At 43.7% G+C, this 23,365-nt stretch overlaps 1 protein-coding gene across 1 annotated transcript in view; it reads left to right on the forward strand.

The window, feature by feature from the left end:
* The window catches only part of paxip1 (PAX interacting (with transcription-activation domain) protein 1), a 118,583-nt gene that overhangs the window by 73,835 nt on the left and 21,383 nt on the right, over positions 1-23,365 (forward strand). The window contains exons 10-13 of the mRNA XM_060825136.1: positions 7,903-8,040; positions 13,436-13,557; positions 19,800-19,984; positions 21,081-21,124. Coding sequence (XP_060681119.1) covers positions 7,903-8,040; positions 13,436-13,557; positions 19,800-19,984; positions 21,081-21,124 — 489 coding nt within the window. The remainder of the gene's footprint in view (positions 1-7,902; positions 8,041-13,435; positions 13,558-19,799; positions 19,985-21,080; positions 21,125-23,365) is intronic.

The following is a 23,365-nucleotide window of genomic DNA, read 5'->3' on the forward strand; positions in this document are numbered from 1 at the left end:
GTTGAGGGAACCGACTGAGACAAGGTGGGGGGGAGGGGAAATGAGGAAACTGGAGAAATCTGAATTCATACCTTGTGGTTGGAGGGTTCCCAGGCGGAAGATGAGGCGCTCCTCCTCCAGCCGTCGTGTTGTTATGTTCTGCCGGTGGAGGAGTCCAAGGACCTGCATGTCCTCGGTGGAGTGGGAGGGAGAGTTAAAGTGTTGAGCCACGGGGTGGTTGGGTAGATTGGTCATTTTCTGGCACTTGTGCAGCTGCCTAGACTGCTAATTGCTGTGACAGTGGGGAAGTGGAGGCAGATGCAGGTAAGGGATGTTAGTGACAATGTTTTGGTCCTCACTCTCTACACTAGTTGGTGTTCGTCCACAGGTTGGTGTTGATATCGTGCTTAAAGCCTGCTAACGTGACATTGTGCATGTTTTTCGAAAGAGTCCGACTCTTTCCCTCCATCTGAGGGAAGTCCGAAGCACAGTCTGCCTTTCCTATACTTCCCAGGTCACCACTCCTCTCCAGTTACCAACCACTCTGACTAAAAAAAGAAAACTCAATTCAGTGCCAATTAACTGCTGGATGGTGCTCAGATTGTGGAATATCTGAATGCTTCAAGGGAATAACATTTTGAGAAATTTTGGAGTTTATTCTGAAGTACCAGATACCACGCTTCCATAGTTGCATGGATCAGTTCGTCCAGAAAAGGCACTTACAGGAAGAATTGAGGCTGTAGCAATGCATGTTCCTCTGGTATTTTGAGGAGGGAAAGAACAGTGTAGTTTGGACGAAGAGTGGACTGTCCGAACGCCGAAAAGAAAGGCTCTTGTTTTAAACCCTATTTGGCCACTTCCCATTTCATTGAGAATCCAGAGCAATTGGTGTGAAAGCCACCTTACTGCAGAGTGAAAAATCTCAGAGGGAAGTGTTTCCGAAATCACCTTGAGGTGAGGGATACAGAAGGGAAACTAATGAAAAGTAAACAAGCGTTTGTGGCCCGAATGATGCTTCGAGGTTATGGCATTTTTTTTTTCAGAGCTCAGTTTTGTAGAAACTAGTCTGGGTTTAGCTACATTCATAAAGTCATAGGTATACAGCATGGAAACAGACCCTTTTGTCCAACTCGTCTGTGCTGACCAGATATCCTAAATTAATCTAGTCACATTTGCCAGCACTTGACCCTCTAAACCCTTCCTTTTCATGATCTCCTCCAAATGCCTTTTAAATGTTGTAATTGTATCAGCCTCCTCCACTTCCTCTGGCAGCTCTGTCCGTACACACCACCATCTGTCAAAACATTAGTGACAGTGAGGCAAGGAATAGGGAGAGAGTGCAGTTGAACACGTGGCTGCAAGGATGGTGTAGGAGGGAGGGCTTCAGATATTTGGACAATTGGACTGCATTCTGGGAAAGGTGGGACCTGTACAAACAGGACGGGTTGCACCTGAACCAGAAGAGCACCAATATCCTGGGGGGGGAGGTTTGCTAACACTCTTCGGGGAGGTTTAAACTAATTTGGCAGGGGGATGGGATCCGGACTTGTAGTCCAGCAAGTAAGCTAGCTGTTTGTCAGGATGTCCAAGAATGTAGGGAGGCAGTGAGAAGGTAGCACGGACAGGGAATACTTGCAGACACAGAGATGGGCTCAAGTGCGTATACTTCAACGCAAGGAGTATCAGAAATAAGGTGGGTGAACTTAAGGCGTGGATCGGTACCTGGGACTATGATGTTGTGGCCATCACGGAAACATGGATAGATGAGGGACAGGAATGGTTGTTGGAGGTTCCTGGTTACAGATGTTTCAGTAAGATTAGGGAGGGTGGTAAAAAAGGAGGAGGGGTGGCATTGCTAATTAGGAATGGTATAACGGCTGCAGAAAGGAAGTTCGAGGGGGATCTGCCTTTGGAGGTAGTATGGGCTGAAGTCAGAAATAGGAAAGGAGCAGTCACCTTGTTGGATGTTTACTATAGGCCCCCCAATAGCAGCAGAGATGTGGAGAAACAGATTGGGAAACAGATTTTGGAAAGGTGCAGAAGCCACAGGGTAGTAGTCATGGGCGACTTCAACTTCCCAAATATTGATTGGAAGCTCTTTAGATCAAGTAGATTGGATGGGGCGGTGTTTGTGCAGTGTGTCCAGGAAGCTTTTCTAACTCAGTATGTAGATTGTCCAACCAGAGGGGAGGCCATATTGGATTTGGTACTCGGTAATGAACCGGGACAAGTGATGGGCTTGTTAGTGGGTGAACATTTTGGTGATGGTGACCACAATTCTGTGACTTTCATCTTGGTTATGGAGAGAGATAGGTGCGCACAACAGGGTAGATTTTACAATTGGGGGAAGGGAAATTACGATGCTGTAAGACAGGATTTGAGGAGCATAAGTTGGGAGCATAGGCTGTCAGGGAAGGATGTGGAACTTTTTCAAGGAGCAGATACGACGTGTCCTTGATATGTATGTAGCTATCAGGCAGGAAAGAAATGGTCGTGTGAGGGAGCCTTGGTTGACAAGGGAGGTTGAATGTCTAGTAAAGAGGAAGAAGGAGGCTTACATAAGGTTGAGGAAACAGGGTTCGGACAGAGCAGTGGAGGGATACAGGATAGCCAGAAGGGACCTGAAGAAAGGGATTAGGAGAGCTAAGAGAGGGCATGAAAAATCCTTGGCGGATAGGATCAAGGATAACCCCAAGGCATTTTATGCGTATGTGAGAAACATGAGAATGACGAGAACGAGGGTAGGTCCGATCAAGGACAGTAGTGGGAGATTGTGTATTGAGTCGGAAGAGATAGGAGAGGTCTTGAATGAGTACTTTTCTTCAGTATTTACGAACGAGAGGGACCGTATTGTTGAAGAGGAGAGTGTGAAACGGACTGGTAAGCTAGAAGAGATACTTGTTAGGAAGGAAGATGTGTTGGACATTTTAAGCAACTTGAGGATAGACAAGTCCCCCGGGCCTGACGGGATATATCCTAGGATTATGTGGGAAGCAAGAGAGGAAATTGCAGTACCGTTGGCAATGATCTTTTCGTCTTCACTGTCAACGGGGGTGGTACCAGGGGACTGGAGAGTAGCGAATGTTGTGCCCCTGTTCAAAAAAGGGAATAGAGATAACCCCGGGAATTACAGGCCAGTTAGTCTTACTTCTGTGGTAGGCAAAGTAATGGAAAGGGTCCTGAGGGATAGGATTTATGAATATCTGGAAAGACACTGCTTGATTAGGGACAGCCAGCACGGATTTGTGAAGGTAGGTCTTGCCTTACTAGTCTTATTGAATTCTTTGAGGATGTGACCAACCATGTGGATGAGGGTAGAGCAGTGGATGTAGTGTACATAGATTTTAGTAAGGTATTTGATAAGGTTCCCCATGGTAGGCTTATGCGGAAAGTCAGGGGGCATGGGATAGAGGGAAATTTGGCCAATTGGATAGAAAACTGGCTAACCGGTCGAAGTCAGAGAGTGATGGTAGATGGTAAATATTCAGCCTGGAGCCCAGTTACAAGTGGAGTTCCGCAGGGATCAGTTCTGGGTCCTCTGCTGTTTGTAATTTTTATTAATGACTTGGATGAGGGAGTCGTAGGGTGGGTCAGTAAATTTGCAGATGATACGAAGATTGGTGGAGTTGTGGACAGTGAGGAGGGCTGTTGTCGGCTGCAAAGGGACTTAGATATGATGCAGAGCTGGGCTGAGGAGTGGCAGATGGCGTTCAACCCTGCCAAGTGTGAGGTTGTCCATTTTGGAAGAACAAATAAGAATGCGGAATACAGGGTTAACGGTAGGGTTCTTAGTCAGGTGGAGGAACAGAGGGACCTTGGGGCCTATGTACATAGATCTTTGAAAGTTGCCACTCAGGTGGATAGAGCTTGTAAGAAGGCCTATGGTGTATTACCGTTCATTAGCAGAGGGATTGAATTCAAGAGTCGTGAAGTGATGTTGCAGCTGTACAGGACTTTGGTTTGGCCACATTTGGAGTACTGTGTGCAGTTCTGGTCGCCTCACTTTAGGAAAGATGTGGAAGCTTTGGAGAGGGTGCAGAGAAGATTTACCAGGATGTTGCCTGGAATGGAGAATAGGTCATACGAGGATAGATTGAGAGTTCTCGGCCTTTTCTCGTTGGAACGGCGAAGGATGAGGGGTGACTTGATAGAGGTTTATAAGATGATCAGAGGAATAGATAGAGTAGACAGTCAGAAACTTTTTCCCCAGGTACAACAGAGTGTTACAAGGGGACATAAATTTAAGGTGAAGGGTGGAAGGTATAGGGGAGATGTCAGGGGTGGGTTCTTTACCCAGAGAGTGATGGGGGCATGGAATGCATTGCCCGTGGGAGTGGTAGAGTCAGAATCATTGGCGACCTTTAAGCGGCAATTGGATAGGTACATGGATGGGTGCTTAATCTAGGATAGATGTTCGGCACAACATCATGGGCCGAAGGGCCTGTTCTGTGCTGTATTGTTCTATGTTCTATGTTCTATTAGCCCAGAGGTCCCTGTTTAATCTTTCTCCTCTCACCCTAAACCAATGCCCTCCAGTTTTGGACTTGCTTACCCTGAGGAAAACATCTTGATTATTCACTCTATCTATGCCCCTCAAGATCTTATAAAGTCACTTCTCAGTCTCTGACGCTTCAGAGAAAATAGCCTCCGCCTCTTCCTATAGCTCAAACCCACCATTCCTGGCAATGTCCTTGCAAATCTTTTCTGAGCGCTTTCAAGTTTCACAACTTCCTTCCTAGAGCCAGGGGATCAAAAATGCAGGCAGTATTCCAAAAGTGGTCTGACCAATGTCCTATACAGCTGCAGCATAATCTCCCAACTCCTATACTCCATGCTCTGACCAGTAAAGGAAAACATACCAAATACTGCCTTTACTATTCTGTCTACTTGCGACTTTACTTTCAAAGAGCTATGAGCCTACGACTCCAAGGTCTCTTTGTTCAGCAACACTCCCTAGGACCTTACCATTAAGTATATAAGTCCTGCTCTGATTTGCCTTTCCAAAATGCAGTATCTCACATGTATCTAGATTTAATCCATCTACTACTTCTCAGCCCATTGACCCATCTGATCAAGATCCTGTTGTCATCTGAGGTAACCTCCTTCGCTGTCCACTACACCTCCAATTTTGGTGTCATCTGCAAATTTGCTAACTATACCTTTTTATGTTCACATCCAAATCATTTATATAAATGACAAAAAACAATGCACCCAGCACTGATCCTTGTGGCACACCACTAATCACAGGACTCCATACTGCAAAACAACTTTCCTCCACCACTGTCTTTTACCTCAGAGCTAATTTTGTATCTGAATGACTGTACTTCAGGTGATCTAACTTTTATAATCAATCTATCTTTCGGAACCTTGTTGAACACTTTTGTCTTCAATACCAAGCCTGTATGGTAATCCAAGACTGTTACTCCTCCTCCAATCTGAGGACAATGGTAATCTGTTGGATTGTATTATTGACTGACAGCTCTATCCATAAAGCAGCTTCCATGATATATTGTTGATGCCAAATTGGGAGGGATTCAGGCTTCTGAATGATAAATGTTGGTGATTCCTTGTGGGGTGATGCTGTGGATATTGAGAAGTGGTCTTACTGAGATTGAAATGGAATTTAAGATTGGCAAGTTAGACTTCACTGGCTTTATGTTGATTTCGCCATTAAGTAACATACGTGTGGAGTAATTTCAAGTTGGTGCTTAGAGTGTTGGTGTTAGAAGAAACAGTTGTGGAGCTTGTTTGATTAGTTAAATGGCACATGACTAGGTGTGTTGGACCTCAGTTCTGTGATGAAGTGTCCTAAAGTCAAGTGTATTTTAAGAGCAAGCAAAACACCACCTGAAAGACTTGAAAAGGACCTGAGGGGCAAATTTATTTTTACGGAGAATGGTTAGAGTGTGAAATAAACTTCCAGAAGAAGTGATGGATATGGGTACAGTTACAATGTTTAAAAGATATTTGGATAAGTACATGGGTGGGAAAGGTTGGGAGGGATATGGGCCAAGCGCAGGTAGATGGGTCTAGTTTGGGAACATGGTCAGCATGGACTGCTTGGTCTGACTCAAATTAAAAACAAATGCAGAAATAGACAAGTTTCCATCCTTGGGTGACCCCAGAGGACGTTAGTTATTTTTAGTGATCATTCCCATGTTGTTTTTCTTAATGGGCATTTAATTACATTTAGATTCATAATGTTATTGGGTGGGTAGGTGGATAGAGGTGGGATGTACTGACGTTAACTTTAGGAAGCAAAGTGAGTAGGGTTGTTCAATTTACTGGAAAACCAGTGAAGTTTGTAGAGGCAGGGCATTGGAGATTTTATTTGGCAAAAATAGGGGGGAATTCTAAAAATGGGTTGAAGGATTGTGGGGAACTGGTAGGAAAGAGGAGTTGAAGCAGAGATGAGATCAGGCATGATTTTATTAAATGGCGGAGCAGGCTCAAGGGGCTGAATTGCCTCCTCCTGCTCCTCATTCTTCCATTCTTAAAACTGTTGGCCCATAATTGTGGGATAATCTTCTATCTGTAAGAGTAAGCAGAATGAAAAAAAAATGTAATTTTTGGTCCTGGTAGCCTGAAGCCAATGTAATTTGGGAGTGAGAGTCCAATACTATACATGATTAAATATTAATCAATCACTCTCAAATCCAGTCAGGAATTTGAGAGAGACCTTGATTTACTCAGAATGGGAAATTCACCCCCAGGTCACATGAAGTAATGAAGGCAACAAGCACTAACGCAGTTAAATACTTGAGGGAGGAAGGAATAGACAGATGTCTAGATAGAGCAAGATGAAGGAAAGTGGCGGGACACTTGTGTGAAACATGGACTATTGGTCCCACATGGGTTTGTCTTTGTAAACTTCTGCGACGCATCCAAGTTAAGGCGATTTTGAGGGAAGGAACTGCAAATGCCAATGGTGTTTGCCAAGAACCACAATAAGAAGAAATCTGAATGTTACACTTCCATTTAATATCAACGGTGTTCTATCTGATCTCAATATTTTGGGATACTGGGTAACCTTTCTGGGATGTAATTAACCTTTTCTGGTTGATCCCTGGTGAGCCACAGTCAATACTGTTACAGAAGCATTTGACAAAAGAATAATTCCGGTTCCTGACTGTGACTCATTAGTTAGTCCTGTACTCTTGAGAGAATTGATCACAGCAGTTCCAATGATAGAAGGCATCCTTTTAGAATTTGAAGCAGTTAATTTGAATCATTCTGCACCATGAAGCATTTCTTCTTTCCACTTTAATTCCTTTTAGCGCATCCCCTCCGATTCCACTCATTAGCGTCGCTGTTCTCTCCCCCCTCCCCCACCCAGCCCAATCAATGTTATTCATCCTTTAATGACCTTCTTTGTCAAATAAAGCACGCAGCTTTCGCCTTTACTCAACTGCACACAGACAAGGATAGATTGCATCTTTCTGCAGGCTGTTCAACATAACATTTTCCTAGCTGACAATTTATTTCCCCTTATTTCTGTCTCCTGACCTCAGTCCAAAACAGTATTCTTTTGGGATTTCTTAGAATTGCAGTTTCCTCCAACCAAGAGGATGGGCTTTAGAATGTGAAGAGCTTCACATTGATATCGAAGTTGAGTTTGCAGATATAGGAGGTTTTATTTCCAGATGTTTCCTGTGTTGGTAACCTTCCTGGTCAATGCAGTTGGCCTGAGATTTATCAGCATCCTTCACCAAGCTTTGGCAGGCTGGGTTTCAGTGGCAATGGTGTACTTGAAACTTAAGTGCAGCATTGATGAGCTCAGTTGAAGCCTAGTCCAGTAGCCACAGAGTTATGATCTTCCCTCTTTTGTTTTCATTGTCTTGCATGTCCTGTTGGCAGTACTTCAACACCATCATTTTGGGACCATTGTTTTCTTAACATTTAACGTTGTCCTTCTGTTACTAGGCCTTGAGAGAAGGAAAGCGATGCATCACCGCTCATTGGTTGAACACCATTTTAAAGAAGAAGAAAATGATTCCACCTCATCGAGGGCTGCATTTTCCTGTCGCTTTCCCGCCAGGAGGCAAGCCGTGTTCACAGCACGTGAGTAACCTATCACCAGGCGACGTGTGCCGTTGAGTGACTGGGATTGCTAGAACTCAAGTGGTCTCCTCATGTTTCTTGAGCAATACACGTTTTAAAAAGAAATGGAGCATATATATTGCACTTTCCGTGGCATGGTGATAATGTCACTGGGCTGAGAATCCAGAGCCCAGACTATAAGCTTCTGGTAACGGAGAGTTTGAATCCCACTATGGCATGTGGTAAAATCTGTGTTCGGTAAAATGTAGGCTGAAGAACTGAGCTAATGGCAACCACTGTCAATTATTATTGTAAGAAGTCATCTGGTTCACGAAACTTAAGGAAGGAAATCTGCTATCTTTACCTGGTCTGGGTGTGCGTGTGATTCCAGACTCCCAGCGGAATGGTTACCTCTTCATTGCTCTCCGAGCAATAAATAAGAACATTAAGGAGCAGGAGTAGGCCGTCCGGCCTTTTGGGCCCACTCCACCATTCCCTAAGATCATGGCTGATCTTTTCATGGCCTCAGCTCCACGTACCCAACCTCTCACCATAACCCTTAATTCCTTTACTATTCAAAATGTTATCTATCTTCGCTTTAAAAACATTCAATGAGGAAGCCTCAACTACTTCACCGGGCAGGGAATTCCACAGATTCACAACCCTCTCTGGGTGACGAAATTCCTTCTTAATTCAGTCCTAAATCTGCCCCCTGCCCCCCCCAATTACCTTCCTGTTCTATTTTCACCTGCCAGTGGAAACATCCTCCCTGCTTCTATCTTATCTATTCTCTTCATAATTTTATGTTTCTGTAAGATTTCCCCTCATTCTTCTCCAATGAATATAATCCCTGTCTACACTGTCCTCACACGCCAATCCCCTCAACTCCAGAATCGACCTAGTGAACCTCCTCTGCTCCCCCTCCAGTGCCAGTGCATCCTTCCTCAGGTAAGGAGACCAAAACTGCACGCAGTACTCCAAGTGTGGCCTCACCAGCAACCTATACAGCTGCAACATAATCTCCCTGCTTTTAAATTCAATCCTTTTAGCAATGAAAGATAACATTCCATTTGCCTTCCAAATTATATGTTGCCCCAGCAAACTGACCAGCCTAGCCAGCAATTCCTCCATTAACCATGGATACATTTAAAAAAACATTTGACTTCCCACAGGACGGTGCACCCAATGATGTACTTCAGAAGTGTTGTCACTTGTAATGCCATAAACATGTCAACCAGTTTGTACACCGAAAACTCCAGAAAGCGAGGTATGATAACCATTAGATTTGAGGGGTCAATACATTGGGTAATATGGACTGGGACCACAGGGAAATTTCCCTCTGCCCTTCCTTCAGTCATGCCTGGGGACGTTTAATATTGGGTTTGATCTGACCGCTTTGGCCTCTTTCAAGTCTGTCCAAAAGATGGCTGCTTGGGAAATTTTCGTTAATTTTATTAATTGTGAGCTAGAAAGAGGTCCAGTTTGTGGGAAATATGCCGTGGGGACTAGTGAGACTGAAAATTGACAGACTGTCAGAGGGGTTAAGGAGTAAGTGACAAGTGGAGGTGGAACCTAAAGAGGGAGAAGAACCTTTGGCGGACAAAAGATTGGATAGCAGTCACCCTAGGAGAATGAATGGCTGCTAATGGGGACTATTTGTAGCTAATGATGGATTTTATGTAGTAGTGGGGTTTGGTGGTAGGGGCCTCAAACCCTAATATTGTTAAATTCGACACTGAATCCAGATGGCTGTAGAGTCCCCAAACAGAAAATGAGGTGCTGCCCTTCCAGTTTGTGCTGAGTTTTGCTGGAACACTGCAGCAAACCTGGGACAGAGATGTTGGTAAGGGAGCAGGGTGGGATATTGAAGTGGCAGGAAATTGGAAGCTCAGGGTCTTTTTGCACACTGTAGATGTTCTGTGAAGTGGTTACCCAGTCTATGCTTCGTTTCCCCAATGTAGGGGAGACCACATTGTTAGCAGCGAATGCAGTACTCTAGATAGAGTGGGAAACAGCGAATGTTTGCTAATTCGCAATGCAGTATAACCTACTGCGCATGTTCAGAAATCGGGTTTATTGTTGTCAGCTACTCTTGTTTGTACCGACACTCAGAACAATTGGTGAGCTCAGTAATTCAGAGTGGATAATAAGTCGATGCATAGCATCAGTTGCCTCATTCAGTCTCTGTGACCATGCGCTTCATGCCGATTTTTTTTTGTTTTTGTTTGAGTTAGAGTCTAACGGCATGATGACATTTAAACAGGAGATAAGAGCCTGGTGCTAAAGCTGACTGAGTCACTGGTATAAAACCTTTGTCTTTTGCCTTCAGTATTCTTTCATAATGGATTTCCTGCTCTCTCTTCCATTGACATTACTTTTCTGACATCTTAATCATAAAATGAGGACTCAATAAGCACAGAAAGATTGCATTTATCTGGCGCTTGGCATCACTACTGGACTTTGTGAAGATCATCAGAGCTAAAGAAGCAGTTCAGGGTAGCGTAGTTGTTGTAATGTCAGAAACACAGTGGCCTATTTGAGACCCATCAAGCTCTCTCAAGCAACTATGTGATGATGACCAACAGATTTTATTTTTGCGACATTGATTGAGGGCTAAATATTGACCAAGATGCCAGGAATAACTTCCCTTCCCTTGTTCAAAATAGCACAATGACTTCTTCTGCATCCATTCAAGCTAGTCATGGGGATGTACAATACAGAAACAGACCCTTCGGTCCAACTCGTCCATGCCGACCAGATATCCTAAATTAATATAGTCCCATTTGACAGCATGTGGCCCATATCCGTCAAAACCCTTCCTATTCATGTACCAGATGCCTTTTAAATGTTGAAAATGTGTTGCTGGAAAAGCGCAGCAGGTCAGGCAGCATCCAAGGAGTAGGAGAGTCGACGTTTCGGGCATTATTCCTGAAGAAGGGCTCATGCCCGAAACGTCGACTCTCCTGCTCCTTGAATGCTGCCTGACCTGTTGCGCTTTTCCTGCAACACATTTTCAGCTCTGATCTCCAGCATCTGCAGTCCTCACTTTCTCCTTGCCTTTTAAATGGTGCAATTGTATCAACCTCCACCACTTCCTCTGGCAGCTCATTCCATACATGCATCACCCTCTGTGTGAAAAAGTTGCCCCAGAGTTCCCTTTTAAATCTTCTCTTTCTCACTTAGTTTTGGACTCCTGTACACTGGAGAAAAGACCTTGACTGTTTACCTTATCCATGCCCCTCATCATTTTATAAACCTCTATAAGGTCACCCCTCAGCCTCCAACATTCCAGGGAAAACAGCTCCAGCCTATTCAGCCTCTCCCTATAGCTCAAACCCTCCAACCCTGGCAACACCCTTAAATCCTGTGTTTAATGATTCATCCAAAACGAGGCACCTCTGACAGTGCAGTGTGCCTCAGTACTCCCCTGGATATCAACCTGGAATTTTTTCTGAGGGCAGTGAAGTAGGGTTTGATCCTGGAACCCTGTGATTGAAAATGAGAGAGTGACGAACTCAGTTCTTAGAAACGCTAACTTAGAAGCACTGACTTAGAAACACTAATTTTAAAGCTGTTGCATCATTGGTAACTTGCACCTAGCTGTAAAATGATGAATTGGTTCAGTTTGATTTAAATTCAATTTAACAATGGTTAATAAAATAGAAAATTTGCCTCTATCTTCCTCTGAAAAGTATCAGTGCTGTCACTGTGTACTTAATTTATTCTGTTATTTATTCTGATTTTGAACCCTGATTTTTATCTTTGAGGATTGCTTGCATTTTACTGTCCTTTTAGACACATTGCCAGAGGAACAGCTATTACTCAAAGGTCCATTTGACAGTTTAATATTAGACAGATGGCCATAATAGAATCGAGGCGCAACAGAGCCTGTGTCCAGAACTGATTTAATTATTTAAACTTTTCAAACCATTCATTTCATCTATTCTCTTTGGAAAGCAATTATAGAGGGGTCCTGAATCAGAATCCTAATGAAAGCTGTCGGTCTTGTTGAAGCATTGCTACTGACAAGTTCAGTTGGCTGAAGTAATAGCTGTCTTGTGTTCAAGAAAGATTGTGCTTTGTGCATGGTCTATTTTTGAGTGCATTAGCAATAATGTCCTGAGAGAGCACAAGAGAGTGTGTCATAGTTCCTCAGTGTTGGGAGGTGGATGGTGGGGGACTAGACAGTAGTCATGTCCTGGGATGAGCTGTACCCAGGAGTCACGTCTGTTAGCCCATGGGCCAGTTTTTGTACTGCCGCCTGCATAATCTTCCAATCCGGACCTTCCCGAGCTGACAAAGCTCAACGAGCTACAGTTGCTTCATCACAATGGCCGAGGAGCTCTGTGGTTGTGGTGATCCCCCAGCTGAAGTGGGGCTGTGAAATCTGTAAAATGGGAAGTTAAGGAGCTCAAGAAGCCTCCACATGTTGCCAGTAAATCTCCAAAATAATATAAGGTAACTAGCTGGCCCTCTCCCTCGAAACATAGGGGACAGAAGGAGGTCATTCAGCCTATAGAGTCTTCTACACCTTTCAGGGAGAGTGCGGCTGACTTGATTATCCACATCTGCATTTTCCTGTATCCTTATCCCTGTAACTCATGATCCCTTTACTGACAATTGTGTTCTTCACAACATTTTAAATAAGCTGGTGTGCATCCGAACTTTGAAAAGCAAAGCTTTGATGGAGTGTCTCAATTACTCACCAACATCCCGAGTCCTTGAGCCCAACATTGGATCGTGCTTGTCAAAGGTAAGGGTAGAAAACGTGTTGCTGGTTAAAGCGCAGCAGTTCAGGCAGCATCCAAGGAACAGGAAATTCGGCGTTTCGGGCAAAAGCCCTTCATCAGGAATGGCTTTTGCCCGAAACGTCGAATTTCCTGTTCCTTGGATGCTGCCTGACCTGCTGCACTTTAACCAGCAACACATTTTCAGCTCTGATCTCCAGCATCTGCTGACCTCACTTTTTACTCAAAGGTAAGGGTAACCAAAATTAAAATTGCACAAAGCATTTCTATTGTGGCCTCACCAGCTCCCCATCGCAATGATAACGTCTGATTTATTTTTTTCACTTTTGGTGCACAGTTTCACTTTGGCAACGACCAGACTAACAAATAATCATGTGAAATACCAAACCCAGAGGCAGGTTTACCAATGTATCGGACAGATCAAGAAATAAATCCTCAATTTAACTGGCGATTCCAGAATGCTGCACTTAAACACCAGTGCGGTGTATAGTGTGTCTGAGGATCAGAAAGGTCCTTTGTCTTAAGTAAGCTGGCATGGTGGGAAAGATTGGTTTCCTATTTTTGTGCTGTCTTTTTCTTCACCTCTCTCTCTGCTGTCCATGGATGAAAGCTGCTTTGATGCAGCAGGTCTGGAAAAACAAACTGAACTGTTTCCTGTGACTTTGCAGATGATTTCTGTCACTGGCTTCATGGATAACGATCGAGCTGACTTGAAGCTGATGGGTTATTTAGCCGGGGCCAAGTATACGGGATACCTCTGCCGCAGCAACACTGTCCTCATCTGCAAAGAGTAAGTTCTGATTGTTAATGTGAAATGGCGGTGATTGTTAGTGAAGGGTACTGTTTGTCACCGCAAAAGAAAAAGACATTGGCTTTCAGCAGCTTAATTCTGATGTGCTGTCTGCCAAGTTTTTTTTAGTATTTCATTGGCTTGTAATGTGTTTGGTTGAGTACACCTTTAAAATGACGGCAAGCACTTTTGTACAGAATCCTTTTATGGAGAGTATCAAGGTCATCTGGAGTGAATTATTACAGTTACATGCCTGAAGGTCTGGTACTCTTGAGAGCAATGATGGTCAACTGCTTTCTTGAGTGAAATAATTGGTAGTCAAAGGTACATTTGCTCTAATTATGGTTCATCATGATTCCCTGTCTTTTTTTCCAAAGACTACCTGTCATAAGTTTCAAGTATTTGTGGGCTGGAGCAGTTGAGGAGTGGGTGAGGAGAGCACTGGGAATTAATGGGAGACAATTCTAAGTGGCAGTGATGGAGCTAATGTGGCAGAATGCAATTCGGTCGGAATGCTAAACTAAAAATACTTCTCGCTTAAGGTTTTATTGAATGGGTAGAGCTCAGGATTAGTCCCATTATGCCTATGTTAGTCCTTTTGAATGACCAATCCAAATTGACCCATGCAATTTCACTTAACCTTCAGCATGCAAAGTTTATTTTTCCTCCATCAGGTATTTAACATCCTAAAAGTTGCAATTCGATCTGCTCCAGCAACCCTTTCAGGCGGTGCTTTACAGATTTTAACTCTTCCAGATCATAACTCTTTTATTTTACTTTTCTTCATCTTGTCCCTGCTTTTTTTTAATATCTGTGACCTCTGAGGACCAACCATCTTGATATTGTAAAGACTGAATAAGGAGGAAGTATCAAAACTACTGCGTTTTTGAAAATATCCCAATGAAATCTTCTTTTGACATTCGCTGACCTGCTGGAAGTATAATATGGGGGTACTGGTGTTGGACTGAGGTTGACAAAGTTTAAAAATAACATAATACCAGGTTATACCCCAACAGGTTTAATTGGAAGTACAAGGATTTGTTGGACTATAGCCAAGTGTTGAGCGATTTTTATTTTTAACTCTACTTGAATTAGAATCACTTCCACAGTCTCTCTAACTGAAGTCCCATTTGCTCAGATGTTTGGACCTCAATAAGAGAATTTGCTGGTGCTGGTGGTGAGCGTGTGTCTTTGACTGATTTATGCTGGACACTTTGCTCGTGCAACCCATTGTTTCGAGCTTGTTTTGACAGTAAATTTGATTCAATTTTGAACATTTGCTTTTGATCTGGGCTAGCCGAGAATGTTTTTGTAACGGGCTTCAGTCTTTAGTCACGTGATGCTTTGTCAAGTTCTAAACTGAAAGACATTTGATTCTATTTGTACAGAATTTTAAAATCGGGGTTGGGGGGGCGCGGAACTAAGCAAACAGGACCTTTACTTAAGATAAATGGCACAGAGGTAGGGCATTTCTGCCCAACCAGTCCATATTAATGTTTCTGCTGCATTCTAGCTTCTATCTTTACTCATCTGAATCTATCATTTATTATTCTCTGTTCCCTTCCTCTTTTGTATGCTTGCCTGGCTTCCTCATAAATACACCTATACAATTCGTTTCAACCTTCAAGTTTTATTGAACTCCACATTCTCATCATTCTTTGGGTGAAACGTTTTCCTCTTATTATCTCAGCTGATGGTAATACTGACCAAGTCTGATCCCTGAATGAAAACTGGCTTGATAGATAATGAGTTTAATTTTTTGTGATTTGTTAGTCATTGAATATATTCATACAAGGTTGGCAGTATTCTTCCACAAAAGAACAATGAGTTTATTGCTGGAATAATATGTTTATAACTGGAACAAACAGTTCAAAATAATACTAAGGTAAACTGCAAAGCAAAGTTTTAACCTTTTTTTTCCTAGCAGCATCCTTTATAGATTCTCAATCCCTGCAAAATGTCACTTCTATCTTAATCCTTCGATTTGTTAGATTCGATTCAATTCGATTCCCTACAGTGTGGAGATAGGCCATTTGGCCCAACAAGTATACACCGACCCTCGGATTAACCCACCCAGACCCATTTTCCTCTGACACTCACACCCATCATTGTGGCTAATTTGCCTAGTGTGCACATCTTTGGACTGTGGGAGGAAACCAGAGGAAACCCACGCAGACACGGGGCGAATGTGCAAACTCCACACAGATAGTCACCTGAGTCACCCAGGTCCCTGACGCTGTGAGGCAGCAATGCTAACCACTGAGCCACCATGACGCCCTCTTACTTTACTGACTTACTGATTTTGATGGCCTTGAAATCTTTATTCGTTTCTTATGGCTTCCACTTTTTTCCCCAGTTTTGGCAGCTTAAAAACCACGACACACACTGTTACAGAAAAACTCTTTCAGTTTGAGGTTTTGTAGCTTGGCTTGCACGTACTACCCTTCTGCTGTGATGAAACCTTTCTGTACTGAAACTTGCATCTTCTGAACTAAACTCAAATCCGTCAGAGCCTTACTGGCTTTCTGTACATATCAAAACTTCAGCTTCGTCAATGAATGTCACAAGTATCCTGTTGGAGACTATTCAAATCACATGCCTTCTTGAAATGATTTGATTAGTTAACTCTTCAAAACACCTTTTGAACTTTGTTTTAAAAGTTAGCTTCACAGGACCTATTTTATCTCTATATAAAAATTCAAATTACGGTAACATGTTACACATTTTCTTATTCTGAGTTCTCAATTTAGGTTTATTGATGACCATCCATTCCTATATCAATGGTTTGGTCAGATGGCCAACTCAATGCCAGATGGAATTTAACCCTGATAAATGGGAGGAGGAATGAGACAAGAGAGTACTCAATTAATGGCAAGACACTTGCAAGCTCAGAAGAACAGAGATATCTTGGAGTGCTTGTCCACTGATCCCTGAAGATGACAGAACAGGTTAATTGGGTAATTAAAAGGGCACAGTGGCTCAGTGGTTAGTACTGTTGCCTCAGCACCAGGGATCTGGGTTTGATTCCAGCTTCGGGTGACTGTCTGTGTGGAGTTTGTACGTTCTCCCTGTGTCTGTGTCAGTTTCCTCCGGGTGCTCCAGTTTCCTCCCACGGTCCAAAGCTGTGCAGGTTAGGTGAATTGGCCGTGCTAAATTGCCCACAGTGTTCAGGGACGTGTAGGTTAGGCGTATTAGTCAGGTATATGTAGAATAGTAGGAGAATGGGTCTGGGTGGGTTACTCTTCTGTGGGTCAGTGTGGACTTGTTGAGTTGAAGGGCCTATTTCCACACTGTAGGGATTCTATGATTCATATGGGATGCTGACCTTTATAAGTGGTAGGCATAGATTATAAGAACAGGGTAGTCATGTTGGAGCTATACAGGACTTTGGTTAGACTATAACTGGAGTACTATTTGCAGTTCGGGTCACAGCCTCACTATGGGAAGGATGTGATTCCACTAGAAGGTGTGCAAGTCAACCAAGCCTTCAACACAGGAGTAGCTCATGAGGAGTGTCTTGTAACAATGATTTGGTGAGACAATTCCAGAGCTTTAGTCCCAGGCATCTGTTCTGAAGAGCGATTGTTGGACTGGAAAAGTTAACTCTGCTTTCTCTCCACGGATGCTGCCAGACCTGCTGAGTTTTTCCAGCAGTTACTGTTCCTGATTTTTAGCACCCGCAATTCAATGATTTTAGTTTTAGTTATTACACTCAAGGATATGCAAGAGGCCAGAATTGCAGGAAAGCTGAGGTCGTGAACAGTTGAGAGGCTGGAGGAGCTGACAGAAGTAAGGAGCAGTGAGGTCCTGGAGACAGTTTTTTGGGCAGTATTGGCTAGTGAGCAGGTCTCAGTGGTTAGGAACTAGCTTGTGACTACAAGCAGTCTGAATGGGGCTTACTGCAATTGGGATTTGCACTTTTATTGCAAATCTGGTCCACAACTGTTCTGTCTCTAGGACAGGGGAGACACTTGATGGTATTGTATTTTGCACCATTATTACAGCTACCGTTCTGTGCAGCTTGTAGAAAAGAATAGCATACTGTGAAGACAAATGTCCGGCCAAGACCGAGTGCTTCAAGAATGGTGAATGGTTGGAATCATTTTTTCTGCATTTAGTGCTGACCTTGATGCACAAGCACAGAACCTCTGCATTTTGTAGTGAAGGATCCCAGTCCTTTGTGTTAGAGCATCATATGTTCACAATTATTGGTGATAATAAACTGGCAAGTGGGGGATATATGCTAATGGGGCACAGGATAGCGATGTACGTTTTAGTTGGAAAATAGGATAAGTACCACAGTTGATTTTGCATTCAAGCTGTATATAACACTTGGGGTTAATTCAGTGACACTCCATTGCATTCTCCTTCTAAAAGCTAAAGATCTTTGTTTCTAAAGATATCAGTTGCTGTCTGCCATGGATTGCTCGCAAGCAGAACCGCCAACTGTTCGAGACCATCTGCTGTCTCGCTAACGGATAAGCAGCTGGCCTGCAATATTTCTTACAAATTGCTACTGTTTACCTTTTGTACTGTAGCCACACAAATGCATACCACGTAAGATTCACTAAGTGACTTTAGGCTTCATTAACACTTGGCTCAGAGGTTTGTTTAGAGTTACCTTGCCTGCAAATCAACGCAAAGTTTTGAAAAATTGCTGGGAAAGTGTCCTAGTCAGGAGAATTCCAATATGTGAGAGTCATACAGCACAGAAACAGACCCCTCGGCCCGACTCGTCTACCTTGACCAGACATCCTAATCTGACTTGGGCCAAATGCTGACAAATGAGCCTATATCCCTCTAAACCTTTCCTATTCATGTACCCAGCCTTTTAAATGTTGTAATTATACCAACCTCCAGCACCTCCTCTCACTCATCCTATGCATGCACCAGACTCAGTGTGGAAAAAGTTACCCCTCGGGTCCTGTTTAAATCTTGTTTCCTGGAACCATAAGCCTATGCCCCCTACTTTTGAATGCTCCCACCCTTGGGAAATGACATTTGCTGATGAAGGGCTTTTGCCCAAAACGTCGATTCTCCTGCTCCTCGGATGCTGCCTGACCTGCTGTGCATTTCTAGCACCGCTCTAATCTAGACTCTGATCTCCAGCATCTGCAGTCCCAGAAGACCTTTGCTGGTCACCTTATCTGTGCTCCTTATGATTTTACTTGATAAAGTGATCTCTGACAATGCAATTGCTGGCGCAAACCAATTACATGCATGCAGCCAACGGTAAGAAAGTCGAGTTGCCTGTAATATGAAACAATATTAGAAAAGTTATTTATTTTCAAAAGCAAACCAACTCAATGTAGTGTGGTGGACTTATTTCTGTTGTGCAGGCAAGAACAATGGATACCACACCAAGGTATTGCCTGGGATGGAGTGTCTCAGCTATGAAGAGAGGCTGGAGTACATCAAGGTGTATAAGATAATGAGGCGTTTGGGCGGTGTAAACCGAAAGCAGCTGGTGCCCTTAGTCAAAAGGTCCGTAACAAGGGAGTAAGGTGATGGAGGTCTGGGATGCACTGCCTGCAAGGGTAGTGGAGGTGGAAAAGTTCACAAACTTTAATAAGTACTTGATGAGCTCTTGAAATGCTTTATCATTCAAGCTGCTGAGCCCAGTGTGGGACAGTGGGACTCGTGAGGATTGTGGTGCATTTTGGGTGGGACAGCCTTGATGGGTTGAAGGCTCTCTACTGCATAATTCTATGATCTGATCCCTGAAAATTTCTTAATCAGATTTTTATTCATAATTATTGAGGAAGTTCTAACATGAGGAAATTCGCCTAGGTACTGTACGGTCTGTATATGACACCACCTTGCAGTTGCCAGATCTTTCTGGTGTTTTGGCTCTGCCATTGGTAAGGACAGTGGCTTCCTAATCCTGAAGGACACTGGTAAACAAGCTGAATTTGTTTTCAATGATTATCGGACAACTTTACAAAAAAATATTGAATTCATAAAATGACTGTTGCCCCCAAATTTCTCCAAAATGTCATGTAATAGACACTGTTGAGAATTCATTTTCAGTAAGTCTGCCATTGCATGTTGGTAACATGGAGTCAGTGTTTGACGTTTTACAAAGAGCTGATTATGCAATTCTAAAGTACTGACTCAGTGAGTTGTGGAGTGAGAGGATGGAGATTGTGGTGGGGCAGGGTACAGTATGGTGAGATTTCCTCTTGGTGTTTGATTTGAAAGTGAACTGACTCTACTTTCCCGGTGGCTTGTCTTGAGAACAGACCGTGTGGATTGAAATACGAGAAGGCGAAGGAGTGGAGGATACCGTGTGTGAACGCTCAGTGGCTCTGTGACATTCTCCTCGGGAACTTCGACGCATTGCGACAGATTCAGCACAGTCGCTACACAGTGTTCAACCTCCAGGACCCTCTTGCCCCCAATCCACAACTGGTTTCAAACCTTTTAGGTATCGTACGTGAAATTTTCAGCTGCCAAATTCATCTGGTTTTTATGGAATGGCAAAAGCTGAGAGGTTCATCCGGATCCCTCAGCCAAGTTGAAACCCAAGCTGGTTGCCATGTTGAATTTTCACCATCACTGGCAGAATAGTGCAGGGCAGGAACAGGCCCTCCAGCCCACAATGTTGTGCCGAACATGATGCCAAGTTAAACTAGTCCCTTCTGCCTGCCCTTGGTCCATTATCCCTCCATTCCTTGCATATTCATGTGCTTATCTAAAAGCTCCTTAAAACTTTACCCCCCTCCCAACCCCGTAGCTGCCTCATGAATAAAGTCCGAGTGGACTTATTTTGCTATTCTTCAGCTAGACATCCTCACCAGTTTGTAAGTGGAGTTGACATATTGAACCCTGACCAACACAATGCATTTCAAGAACTTCTCTCCCTTTCCCTCTCCCTCTCCCTCTCCCTCTCCCTCTCCCTTTCCCTTTCCCTCTCCCTCTCCCTCTCCCTCTCCCTCTCCCCACAATTCCATTTTCCACGGTTTTGTTGTAGCCCGTGTTGACAAAGCTCAGCTTCTTAATGGAAGCAGTAGATCAGCTACTCCTATTTCAGATAAAATTAAACAAACCCTAAATTCCAAAAGCACCGCCAGCGCTCTAGTACTGTGCTATCATCCTTTGTGCCAAATTTAAAGGTAGTTAAATATCTGTAAGTTGCCATTCTTATTTTTTGAAAAGGTGATTAACTTATCCATCCTTCCTGTGAAAATATTAATGGAAAATAGAGAATAGAACAGAACAAAACTAGGTAACGCCATCTGACTTTCCTCCCTTTCTGTGCCCCTCATAATTTTGTAGACTTGTAAATGGAGCCCCTCGGTCTTTCAATTTCCAGTGAAAACAATGAGTTTATCCAACCTCTCCTCCGTAACTAAAACCCTCCAGACCAAGCAACATCCTGGTAAACCTTCTCTGTATCCTCTCCAAAGCATCCACGTCCTTCTGTTAATGTGGCAACCAGAACTGCATGCAATATTTTCTGTGGCATTTGTATCATTGGCAGATAAAGATTTGGTTAAATTCTGTTCCATTTTTGTTTCCAGCTGCTTGGCGGATGCCACTGAAGATCTCTCCGGAGTTGTTGATGGTATGACCATGTTTACTTACCCTCTGTCTCAAGTGTTGACTGCTACTATGTAGTTTTTACCCCTTTTTCACCCCCTCCTGAATTTTGTCCTTTTCCCCCAGAATAAGTGGGGGCGGCACGGTGGCACAGTGGTTAGCACTGCTGCCTCACAGTGCCTGAGACCCAGGTTCAGTTCCCGACTCAGGCGACTGACTGTGTGGAGTTTGCACGTTCTCCCCATGTCTGCGTGGGTTTCCTCCCACAGTCCAAAGATGTGCGGGTCAGGTGAATTGGCCATGCTAAATTGCCCGTAGTGTTAGGTAAGGGGTAAATGTAGGGGTATGGGTGGGTTGCGCTTCGGTGGGTCGGTGTGGACTTGTTGGGCCGAAGGGCCTGTTTCCACACTGTAAGTAATCTAAGTCTAAAAGCCATGCGTGTAGACTTGTGGGAGATTGAGTAGATTTGCTTTAATCAAACCAAAGCAGGTTTATTATTTCAATGCAAATGATGTACATCAAAATACCTTGGCTAAAGAAAGCATTTGCATTTATCTTAAGAGGATATGGTGGCATAGTGATAAAAATTGCCCGAATAATCCAGGGGCCCAGGCAATGCACTGGGGCATGGACTCGAGTCCCACCATGGTAGCTGGTGGAATTTAACTTCAGTGTCTGAGGAATGGCATTGAGGGACTGCAAAGAAGGATTACCAAACCGATTCCTGGGATGGCAGGACTGACATATTGGGAAGAGACTGAATCGGTTAGGCTTGTATTTACCGGATTGAGAAAATCGGGAGATATACCTCATAGAAACGTAAAAAAATTCTAACAGGGTGGAAGGATGTTCCTGACGACTGCAGAATCCAGAACCCGGGGTTCAGATTCTTAACGCTCAAGGATGGGCCTTTTTAGGGCTGAGATGAGGAGGAATTTCTTCGCCCAGAGATTGGTGAGCCTGTGGAGTTCTCTGACACAGGAAACCGTTGAGACTGTTGTGCTGTCATCAGCAACCAGCCCCACTCTCGACCTTAGGATCAAGAGAGGGTCATTATTGAAAGAGCTGAAGGTGTTTCAGCTGAGGACCCTTTGCTGGTGCCTGACTGTAGCCACCATTATCTCCCTCTCTGCTACTTCGGGCTTCAGTCTGCAGTGTGTTTCCCCCAGTTCCCATAGGCTGCAGGTTTTCAGAGCTCCCCGATGCCGCAATCTCATCCAAGGCAGCTTCACTGTCAAGAGCAATTACTTTCGTCCCTCAGTTTTTTTTTGTCCGTTTTTATACCCAGGCTGCAGAATCATGAGCCAAGTAACCCTTGCATAACCTGAACTGAATGCCAGTGAGCAGCTTTGTGTCAAGCATATGATAGCTTTTGGCGATGTTTCTGGGAGGTGTTAGCATTCTACACCAATTCCCTGTTCCAATAGTGCCTACCGCCAGCATCTTTAATTGCGCTGTTCCTTGATGAATTAAGATGGGGTGTGGCTTGGTCAGGGTTTATTGCCCAGCCATAATTCCCTTGAAAGCAGTTGAGAGTCAGCCCGTTGCTGTGGAACTGGACTCACATGTAGGCCAGACTAGATGAGTCTGGCAGATTTCCTTCCCTAAATGATATTAGTGAACCAGATGGATATGTTTTTTTCCTAATCATTGTCAACAGTTTCATGGACATCATTAGAACTCCAGATTTTTAAAAATTGAATTCAGATTCCATCATCTGCCATGGCAGGATTTCTGCATTGAGAGTCTAGCAATAATGCCATTAGGCCATCACTTCCCCTATAAACTGAGGCAATAGTAAATGAAAATGAAGACCGCGGATGTTGGAATTCTGGAAGTAAGGCAGAAAGTGCTGGAAAACTTCAACAGGTCTGGCACATTGATGGGGAGAAAACTTTAATGTTTTGAGTCACAACAATATCGAGTAAATTGCATTGTACATTGGTAACTTGTAGTTGAGTTAGCAAGTTGATAGACTTCACTTAGAAATTCCTTCCCAGACAGCATTGTGGGTCTACCCACAGTGGTTCAGATTTCTTCTTGAGGGTAACCAGGGATGGGCAATAAATGCTGGCCAAGTGGTGATGTCCACATCTCTCTCAGGAATGGAGCTTGCAAATGTGATGCCTTCTCGACCTTGGAGAGCTCTTTGTAAAGGTAGACATAGAACAGCACAGCACGTCAGGCAGTATCCGAGGAGCAGAAGAATCGATGTTTTGAGCATCAGGAAACTGGCGAAGGGTTTATGCCTGAAACTGCTCCTGCT

The sequence above is a fragment of the Hemiscyllium ocellatum genome, chromosome 5, assembly GCF_020745735.1.
Source record: "Hemiscyllium ocellatum isolate sHemOce1 chromosome 5, sHemOce1.pat.X.cur, whole genome shotgun sequence".
NCBI classification, from domain to species: Eukaryota; Metazoa; Chordata; class Chondrichthyes; order Orectolobiformes; family Hemiscylliidae; genus Hemiscyllium; species Hemiscyllium ocellatum.